An 11311-nucleotide genomic window follows, 5' to 3' on the forward strand; every position below is an offset into this window, starting at 1 on the left:
AGTATACTGTAGATTATATTTGTTTCATAGAATTTTAGTTGCAGTTTCTTTTTAAAGTTTTACTAATATATTATTAGGGACAGGTCAAACAGGTACGTAACAATGTGTAACAATTTTGATACAATTGATGAATAAACTAACAAAGTCGAGATATATATCTGCATAATGTTTATAATAATAAACAGTAACAGCCCAAAATGTACCCTGCTGGACAAAAGTTGTACTATTATGTCTTTATATACTTCAAGGCTTTAAGACACAAAGCATCTAAGCATCTTCAGTGACTAATCACACTGCTAAAGTGAACTGAATTATTATTAATTCTAATAAAGGTTTTTTAGCAAGCATTACCTAACACTATCTAGAGCAAAATAAAATGTGCGCCTTTTTAGAGTTCAATTTGCTAAATAGTGTAGTAAGCAAAAACGACAATCCAGGATCCGACACTGCTACTTATTCATATTTTGATAGAAATAAATATCTCATAATGATAATAATAGAATTTGATACTATTGTTTTATATCAGAAAAATAGGTCTAAAAACATACATAATATTGTTTCAATTTATCCAAGGTATGTGTATGTAATTTTATTTAGATCATATCTTCAATGCCAGAGCTGCAATGGAGTGAAAATAGTTCCAGGAATACACTACAGGAACTGTCCCGTTTGAGGTTGGGAAGGCAGACTGTCTAAGCAATATTTATTTTTAATGTAAACTGTCATATTTTGAAATAAACCTTTTGATGATATTTGTATTAGTTCTTAATTTAGTGCTGATGGTAAATATATCTAAACTTATATTAATAATAAGAAAAATTTGTTTGTTTGTAATCTATAAGCTTGGAATCTATTTCAATAACTCTTACTCTCATTGGAAGGCTACTTCAATTTTAGTAAAATCAAGGCATTTTATTTATGGTATTATTCAAACCGTAATTTCAGTTTGTATGGTTACTTGTGCGTGATTTGTGTGAGATTAATAGACTTGACCAATCACAATGAAAATTTGCTACATGAAGGCCAATAGATGGTGCTGCATGCTAACTTTTTAATATTACGTTAATGTGCTGCAGCATTCGTTTTCTAGTATATATAATTATAATCTATTCAATTTAATTTCTAACTAAGAAAACAGAAAAAGAAGAATTATAATTGAAAAATATATTTTTATATATCAAACAGTATACAAAAGTAGTTTCAATGTAATAAATTGATTTCTATTAATAACACAATTAAATCTTATTGCTTATAATATTAATAAATGCCCCACGTTTGTTACATTTCAATTTCAGTTAATGCCTTGAATTTTATTTGACAAACTGACATCAATTTTTTTTTTTAATGTTTTTACCAATATTTTGCCAAATAAGGTTCCAAATCCAATGGGTTGACATTGGGACCAAATCTTTCAACTGGGATACCATTTTTATCAACGATAAACTTTGAAAAGTTCCACTTAATAAAGTCTCCAAATGTGCCACTCTGGGTGCGTTTCAAAAACGTCCACAATGGATGTGAGTTTTCGCCATTCACCTCGATTTTCTCGAAAACGTCAAACTTGACGCCTCTTTCTTGGATGAATTTGAGGATATCTTTCGCAGATCCTGGTTCCTGAGTACCAAATTGGTTGCAAGGGAATGCTAGGATACGGAAATCTCTGCTCTTGGCATATTTTTCATATAATTCATTTAGTTGGTTGTAGTTTGTGTCCGTTAGTCCGCATTGTGAGGCGACGTTGACAATGAGAAGTACAAATCCCTTATATTTGTCAAGTTTCACGTCTCTACCATATATATCTTTTACAGTAAAATCGTATATGGTTTCTGGCTTTTCAAGTTTGCTTTTATCAATGTCTTGAGGGTTACTGAAAAAAAAATAGGTTTAAAGGCTGATTGAGTGTAGTTACTACAGCAACAAGGGACTAAACGTCTTACATCCCAAGGTATGTTACAGATGTGGGTAATATGTTTTACAGTGTCAATGTCCGTGGCAGTGGTGACAACATACCATCAGCTAGTCAGTTTTGGCTTAGTATAAAGTTATAAAACAATAACAATAGGTATTATTTATACACCTAGTATTATTTTCATATACAATATAATTTCATTTTAACAAATTCTTACCCAACAACATTATGGAATTCTCTAAATGTTTTAACTGCATCAAATATATCAGTTGCCATAATATCTGGATTTTCAAACGTGGCAAAATGGCCGCCATCTTCTACCATCGTACTGTGTAAATAATTCTTGAATTTAAGCTTCAAAATGCTATCTGGTTGATATGCCAGTTCATATTTGAATTTGATGCCCCATGTTGGTACTACTGTTGGAATTCTGAAATAAAATCAGACATCTCGCTAACATTACTCTATTCAATATGACTTATGTTACAACATAATCCATGTTCAAATGTATACTTATTGTTATGGTATTTGGTATGGAAGTATAGAACACAATAGAATTTGATGTGTTCCACTGTCATTTATCTCCGTGGGTAAAGAAGAATATATAGTATAAAAAAAATTTCTTTAGGATAATAAAGTGACCATTAATATAATTATATAGATACAATCAGGACATCTGACGTTTTTCTAAAACAATATGTTGGTTAAATTAATAAAATAAATGAACTTACTCATCAAGTCTCATACTCAAGGCACGTTTATTGAAGGTCTCTGCATACAATCTCACAGCCGTAGTCATACTATTTGTAGACCAGTACACCATGATGTTGTCTAATAAATGTGTGAGACTGTACTTGGGCAGTAAGTTACCATCTTGAGAATCTTTGTTAGACGGATTGGTCATTGTACAGAATTTATCTAGGATGTATGCAGCTAGACCGGCTGGCGACTCCGTCAATGCTATACCTATAACCATAAAAAAGTAATGTAACAGCCTATAAATTTTGCAGCAAGATAAATTAGATCTTATCACATAACGAATAAAACTCATAATAGAGAAAATTGCGGACACGTGCAATAGATGCTGCTACTGCTGTTAAGACCCACCTCTCTTTTTGGTGGTATGGTTTGGATATAGGGCGGCAGGCCCGTCTGGATAGGTAAAACCCACTTATCAGATAAGTTTCCGCCTAACAGCAATATTTAGTGCTGTTGTGTTCCAGTTTCAATAACATCTTAGTTTCCACATAAAATAATAATAATAGCACAATTGGCACAATCTGAGGATTCCCAGGATTGCATCAAGTTGATAACAAAGCAGTTGTCCATTCATGACACAGATTTTTTTAGTTAATAGAAGTTAGAGAAGTTGAATTCCCTGCCTATTATAATTAATTCAAAAATATAATATACGATTTTAAATTTTTATGTAATATATAGATTTTGATTGTTACTTATCATTACTCATCTAGAAAATGGATTAAAGAAGAGTTAAATAATACCAATTGTATCTGGTTTTGTTGCTTGTAAATGTAAGTAACCAGACTCTTCTATCAAGCGCGCTACGTGCTCGCTCCACGGGTACATGCGGCTTTCTAGTTCCGGTTCAACTATTAATTTCGGCCAAAAGTTGCCTGCAAATGATATGCAAAAAATATGTAACAAAAAGAAATTTAAAATATCTGTGAATTTTGTCTTCTAGCGGCTTAATATTTTCTCCTGTAAATAAAGTTGGGAAGTATAAAACTTTTTTTTTAGGAATGCCCCATTTTGAGGAATCACTGATATTCCTATTTACGTCTCCATTTAAGCTTAAAGCTTGTGCTAGAAGTGGGGACAAAGGGCCAGGATCGAATCTGCGAACCATTGCGCTATTGACGTTTCTAATTTAGTAACTTCGTAATAATTAAGTCTGTAAAAGTAATTATATTCCATGTTATAACTTTATGAAATGATTCGTTTGAAAGATAGGTATAATAATTTTTTTGTAATCATTTTTTTTTGTTTGTATCGTTGTTGTGTTTATAAGAGCCATCTTTAGCAATTTAAATTTTTTATCCGATGTTAAGAACTTACCCAACAAAGTATAAAAATGAGCCAATGGATGAAACCATAGCATGGGCATATTAGTATGAAAACCAAGTACTCTATCAGGAAATACAGTAGAAATAATCGAGCCCAATAAATGCCCGGCGTCACCACCCTGGATATAATATTTTTCATGACCTATTCTTTTCATCAAATTTGAAATAACTACCGCCATCTCAGCTGGACCTAAGCCTGGGCGAGCTGGTGCCTATAAAATAAATTTAACTTTAAGTACTGTGCCATAAGGTCGAATATTGTATAATTAACCTAATAGCACACAGATCTTTAACATTGTTATAGGTATTTATTTTGTTAATAAGGTTATCACTGCTAGTATTAAATAGGGCAATATGTGATGTAATTTTAAAAGTCATATCAAGAGAATTATAATGTGATGTGCACTTATTATATAAAACATATTTGGAAGTTGATATTTATACAAATAAATTCCAAATATGATATATACATACAAATGTATATAAAATCTTTCTTACTTTTAAAGTCTTCCAAACTATTAATACAATTTAGTCTTATAATCATTTTTTTAAAACGAAACTATGATATGGACGAATATAATACCATTAATATATTACAACTAGCTGCCGGTCTCAATGGCTTGTCTATTATGCCATAGAACTTGAGGTTTTGGATTGAAATACCAGGTCAAGTCCTAAAGTTTGCGGACATATTCTTAGTAGGGATCTGTAGTTAGAAAGCTAGGAGTTCAGTACTAATGGTTTTCTACTACTTCTTCAATGATAAGATTTAAACTTACAGCTATACTATATATTACAGTCTGTCTGTTTGCTGCTCTTTCACAAACCACTAAATCGAATTTGAAGTAATTTAGTATGAAGCAGCTTGTCTTAAGGCAGGACATAGGCTACTTTTTTATGCCTAACACATTACGACCAAACCTTGAAACGCGAGCGAAGCTGCCGGCGTTAACTAGTTTAATATATAAATATGTTCCTATCTAATATTAAACCATCTATAAAATTTTTCATCGTTGCCATGTAATGAAATAGTTCATAAAAATTATCTTATCAAAAAAGACTTTAAAAATATAGTTTTAAAAAGTGTTTGTTGCATTATATTAAATAATAATTTAAATACCTGTGAAAATCCATATCCAGGCAGGCTAGGTGCAATGATCTCAAAAACAAAATCATGACCAACCCTTGGTGTTATTAGTTTAGGTATAATCTCATAAAACTCCCTGATAGAACCTGGCCATCCATGTAATAATAGCAAAGGTACTACCTGTAAAGCATCATCTGATGTAAAAATGGAAAAAACTATATGGTAAAAATAGGCTCACCTGTAGCAACCAGAAAGAGAGCAAAAATGTATTTTACACTTAAAACAGCCAAGAACAATTTGTTGTAACATTTAAAAAATCAAAATAAAGCTATACTTTTCCTAACATCGGTTTTAATAATTAATCATAATAGATAAACCAATATCTAGTACATCAAAAAAATTATAAATCAAAATTACTACTACTGTGTATGCTGTAAGGGCCAACAGTAATAATTGAAAAAAAAAAAAATTTAATATAGGCAAGCAGGGCGATAAGAACTGTATGTGCTACTAACCTAAAGGGGACTAAGATGTTATGTCCCTTGTGCCTTTCTTCACTTAAAATAGGTTTTTATGTATATAATCTTACTTTAATATCACCGGCGACATTAGGCTTAACATGCATATAATGTATATCCAGTCCTTGTACATTAGTCATATAGTGATCATATTTGTTGAAGAAATCTTCCCTCTCCTTAAAATTGTATTTATTCTGCCAGTAATCTAAAACTCGAGTCATAAAATGGGAGTTAAAACCATAAGTGAATCCAGTGTTTTCTAATGGTGGAGGGAATGGTCTTCTGTGCAGAAGTCTTTCTTTAAGATCATTTATCATCTGGAAGTATAAATAGTATTAATTGTTGAATTATTAAAAATTTTCAGTAGCTAGCTCATTTTTATTAATTCATTATTGTAATTGGGATGAACTACACTTTAAGTTCTATTTAAAAAAAAAGCTATAATAGTATTAGTGGTCTGTTTTATATTTCAATAATAATAAGTATTTAATGATATAAATATTCAACTCACCACATCAGAAAACTCAATTTGATAAGGTCTTATAGATAAATCTGGATTGAGTTTCATGGGATATGGTCCCCAGTATTCGTTCAAGTCTAATTTAGGTAGATCAGGCGGAGTTGTGATGGCTTGATATACATAGTAAGATGCTAAACCCGTTAGTATGGCAGATATAAAAACTATTTTTCGAAACTGAAAAAAGGTATTATTTTTACAGTCATTACAATATAAATATCTGATGAATTTTCTAAGTAAAGTTTATTAAATAGTAATTATTTTATCTCTATTAGAATAATTTTAAAAATGCAAAGTCACTTTAAATGTTACTTTTAAGGTTCTATTATTTTTTAGAACTGAATTTTATTTGTAATTCAATAATATCTGTGTACCAATAAATTGCATATCATTTATAATTTAAAACTCCTCAGCAACAGAATAATCATTCTTAAAAATAAAATAACATTTTTAACTAGATTATTATTTTAAATAGTTATGGTACTTACTGAAAATAAGGATGTTTTCGTTTTATTTTTATTGTTTTGTTGATATTTCTTTTTGTTTTCATTTTTCTTTGATTGTTTATTGCTCATTATACGTCCAGTCGTTAAGTTTTTGAAATATCTTAAAAATTTTACCGGCGTAATAAGTTTTACTTTACTATAGAAAACTTATTTAATTTTACTTAATTATTAGTTTAAAGCAGTTGTAGATAAGAGTTTATTGATATTGACAAGTGTGAAAGGTAATATTTTTATAGCTCACTATTTTAAATCAATATTAATGTTTGAATGATACTTGGTGACCACATACGAAGTACGAACGAACACGAAAGTTGAATAAATGACAACTCATATGACAAATGACAAAAATAATTGACAAGCTAAGTCAACTGATAAGATTTCTGTTCGTGAAATAAAAAATATGTTTATATTTTTTATTGCTTTATAATTTTAATGAGTTATTTATAATGCCTTAAAAACATAATAAAAAGTTGCACGTCAAATATGAAGATATTTGATATTTAATATAAAACAACACACAATAGGACAGAACTTTAAAATATTATCATATTTTTTTTTTTGAATTTATACTATGTGTACTTCGAATATTTATACTGTATGTTACTCTTTGAAAGAGTACTGAACCAAACCAAACTACTGAACCAAATTTGTTGAAATTTGGTATGAAGCAAGATTGAACCCCAAGGACCAATTTCTAAAATGCGAGCGAACAACGCGGGTGACAACTAGTAAGTTATATATTACAAATATTCAAATCGTATATAAATTAGCTAAAGTTATGATGATATTTTCATCTAAATCTGTAAAACCGTTTACCCTCCATGGCGTGCGCTGCATTAATAGTTAAAATTGCACGAAAATAATGTATAACTGAATTTTTCTTTATAAAATGTTTAAATAAAAAAAAAGCGGCCAAGTGCGAGTCGGATTCGCACATGAAGAGTTCCGTAGCAGCAAGTAACAAGATTTATGTTTATGAAATTAATTTTTTTATCATTTTTGAAGACCTATCCATTGATAAACACGTATGGGTTAGATGGAAAAAAAATTTTTGAGTTTCAGTTCAAGTATGGGGAACCCAATTTTTTTTTGTTTTTTTCTAATTTTGTGTGAAAATGTTAATGCGGTTCACAGAATACATCTACTTACCAAGTTTCAACAGTATAGTTCCTATAGTTTCGGAAAAAGTGGCTGTGACATACGGACAGACAGATAGGCATGACGAATCTATAAGGGTTCCGTTTTTTGCCATTTGGCTACGGAACCCTAAAAAAGTCCGCATATAGCATTGTACCACTCACAAGTAACACCATTTTAACTGTGAATTGTAAGGCTACTCACAAAAGAAAAGTGCTTATTATGAAAATAGAATATATTTTTCGGCTTTATATATGTAAATGTCCAGGCATATGAGATCCATCAAAATTACACACAAGGCCAAGTTTCCAACTAAGATTTTGTCCATTCTCAACAAAGCTTTGGTTATGAGCGGAGTTTCCAACGTACTTACGTTTATACTTTACTTTACGTTTACTTTTAACTTTAATTTTAACATGTGCCTTTAAGTTATGCCTTATAAAATATAATGGCAACGCCACTTTTGTTAATATTGCAATATGTATAATGTAGTTTCATTGATGTGAAAGTTGTCGTTAATCCATATTTAAATAACACAAACCTACCATATTGTAATCATTGATTTAGGTATCATTCCTACTGTGATATTTTGTACACGATTATTTTCAGATAATTTGGAAGTCGAAGCAGTGTTAGGTAATATTATGGTAATTGTAGGATCAAGCATCATTTAATGGCATTCAACTCAGAGTTTCATTTCGTGTGTCCAACTTCATTGCTTCTTCTGTACAAGGTTCTTGCTTGTTTCATATATAATTTATGTTTCATACGATTGTAGACTTCGTAATGGAGCCTAAAATAAGCTGTACATAAAATCATGATCTGTTTACTTCATTAATATATAAAAATAATATTTAATGACAAAAGTAAAAAGCATTAAAATCGTTAATTCAGTGTATATCAAACGAATTATTCACGTGTGAAACGAATGCGAAAATAAATGTGACTTGAATTGACGCTGTCAGCGCAAGCCACAATCCCTCTGTTAATTGAACGCGCGGGGCCAATATGGCTTTTTTAATTTTTCCACTCAACCGCTGCAGATACTCCCTTTGTATAGGGCTGATGCCAAAGGAATTGTTTTTTTATTAGGCTTTTAAAATTATAAAACCTAATGTTTTTTCAAAGTATTATATAAATTATAATTTACGCATTTTACAATTATTGATATAATCATTAAAAAATGTTGTCCAATGAACTGTCATCTACATCATATTATTTCAAAGTTGACATATGTATAGCATAGTTATTAACTAAAATAAATATATTAATAATAATAATATACTACTAACTAAAACTAAGGCTTTCTCTCCAAAGCGGAGTTTTAAAGGGGACTCTCCTTTAGTTTACCAAACCTTGAATTGATAAATTCGTGTTGGCCCATGTGATTGATAAAACTTTTACATTAATTTGTACCCACTACTAAAATAGCTGTGAATTTTGGAATAAATTCATCTCGATAGTCCATTAATTTTATAGTCGGATGAAAATGTTACTTCAATAGCTTAAAATGAAATATGAAGTTATAAAACGCCATTAAAAAATGTATTCAGTTTAATTTAATGACAGCCCTAAGGTACACCCATCACGCTTTCAGCTCGCTATCACGGCTCTCAGCACTGTCACCGTACTCCATTTTTCCCGCCCATCCGATATTCATTTCATCTCAAATGACTCAGGCAGATTTAAACCTTATGGGCACAGTTTCTAATTAGTAAGATAGAAAAAATCGCTCGCGTTTATTTATTTTATATAATATTCTGTTTTTGGTCGAGCTTAACACTGCGGTTTTTCAAATAAATCCTCTTTTGGGAAAATGACATAATTTAATATTGGTTTTAGTGTGAAATGAAATTGTTTATTTTATCGCAATTTCGATAGCTGTTTACCTGTTACGGGAGAGATAACACTTTAAATTCGAACCAATGATTTCTTCTATACATCATTGAAATACAATACAAACATCGTTAAAGTATTAAAGTAAAAGTACAGAACGAGAAAATTACTTAATTGATTCGATTGACCTCTTTAATTGCTAAATAATATTTCTATTAAGAATAACATATTACTCAATTTTAATACGTGTTTTCATAGATATTCTTTCGCTTTTGCAACTCAATTACTAATTGTAACTTTATTTTATGAACCTAACTAAACCGTAAGACGTAGCATCTGCGAAGCGTTGATAAGCTTGTCACCCTATGGCGGCTTTACCCCCTAGAGGAATACCTATTCAACCGGTGTTATTACTGATCGTAATAATCTGTTATAAATATTTTTAATTTATTCTAACTTATAACGTACTGATTTATGAAATGCATAGGGTATGTTGGTAAGCTGAAAACTCTGTAAGCCCTACCATTTTATTTCATTAGATAAATAAAATATTGTGAAGAATTTAATTCGACATATTTATGTATATATAAGCTCTACAATTATTTATATATATAAATAAGTCGAAGATAAAAATATGCACGTCACTAAACGCAAAAAAAGTTGAAGCAGTACATGCGTATTATATTTCTTTTACGTGATAGTGTTGTATTATAGTATAAACATATTTCATATTGAAATTTAAATATTTCACTGATCCGTTCTCGCTTTAAATAAATGTAAATAATTCCGACTTCAGGACTTTTATATATATACACGTACCTAATGTAAGTATCTACTACCTTTTATGTATACGAATTTCCAAAAGCGTCCTTTGTGGTCATTTTATTTCAGTTGTTTTGAAATAAGATCCTAGTTGTTATACATTTTTGGAGAACTGATAAAACGGTTATGTTTTTAAAATAATCTGCAGGACAAGTTTCAAAACGATGTTTTTTGTTTTTAAGGCATATTTTAGGAAAAAAATAAAAAAAAAAATTTGAAATAATATCTTTTTTCCGACTCGCATTTTAAAATTAGGACTGATAATTATTGTTTTAATATTGAAAAATAACCAGTGGTTATTCGTTTTTATAAATCAGAAGAAAAAAATAGATATTAATTGATACTTTTTTTTAAATAAATTTTTCAAGTTGCATTTTTGACTTATTTTGAAAAAATCTAAAAAACGGGATCACTCAAAAATGGTTCACTTTTGTATCATGCATATGGGGGTTAAAATCACCCCTATCACCTCCTAACGGGAATACGTCGAATTACCAATAAACCTGTATAATACTAGCTGTGCGTCTCGACTTACCATCCAAGGTACAGGATCAAACACAGAAATCATCGAAATCGGTATAATCGTTTAGGGGGAGTTACATACAGAATTATAGAAGTTTATTGATTACATTTAAATAGTTCCTTTAATATTTAGTTTACATACCTTTAATATTTATACAAGTGCTTTAGCTACTTACATTGGGATCAGAGTAATGTATGTTATGTTGTACAATATTTATTTATTTATTTAAAAGAAATATTATATTTATTATTAATAGCTGTGAAGTAATTAAATATTTGTAAAACTTTAATTAAATTGCATTGCGAGCATAAAACAAAAATATTAACTGTTTCGTAAACTTGCGTTCAATCTCGATGACGCCCTCTTATTAGC

General features: G+C 30.0%; 1 protein-coding gene across 1 annotated transcript; it reads right to left on the bottom strand.

Moving 5' to 3' along the window:
- Positions 1–1151: 1151 nt before the first annotated feature.
- Positions 1152–6870, bottom strand: LOC113401938 (juvenile hormone epoxide hydrolase-like). The gene is made up of 9 exons (XM_026642020.2): positions 6604–6870; positions 6110–6292; positions 5670–5915; positions 5114–5260; positions 3986–4205; positions 3412–3543; positions 2641–2875; positions 2127–2339; positions 1152–1867 (listed from the first exon to the last, which is right to left on the bottom strand). The coding sequence occupies exons 1-9, from the start codon at positions 6688–6690 to the stop codon at positions 1351–1353; spliced, it is 1980 nt and encodes a 659-aa protein (XP_026497805.2). The 5' UTR covers positions 6691–6870; the 3' UTR covers positions 1152–1350.
- Between the last annotated feature and the right edge of the window lie 4441 nt (positions 6871–11311).

The sequence above is a fragment of the Vanessa tameamea genome, chromosome 23 (assembly GCF_037043105.1).
Source record: "Vanessa tameamea isolate UH-Manoa-2023 chromosome 23, ilVanTame1 primary haplotype, whole genome shotgun sequence".
Taxonomy (NCBI): Eukaryota; Metazoa; Arthropoda; class Insecta; order Lepidoptera; family Nymphalidae; genus Vanessa; species Vanessa tameamea.

What these genes read in the sequence shown, in the direction of transcription:
- LOC113401938 (XM_026642020.2), bottom strand. Translation starts at nt 6,690, where the DNA reads ATGAGCAATAAACAATCAAAGAAAAATGAAAACAAAAAGAAATATCAA. An exon ending in CTGGATATGGATTTTCACAG is followed by an intron (nt 4,206 to 5,113) that starts GTATTTAAATTA and finishes TTTATTTTATAG; the next exon opens with GCACCAGCTCGCCCAGGCTT. An exon ending in AACAAAACCAGATACAATTG is followed by an intron (nt 2,876 to 3,411) that starts GTATTATTTAAC and finishes TTATGGTTATAG; the next exon opens with GTATAGCATTGACGGAGTCG.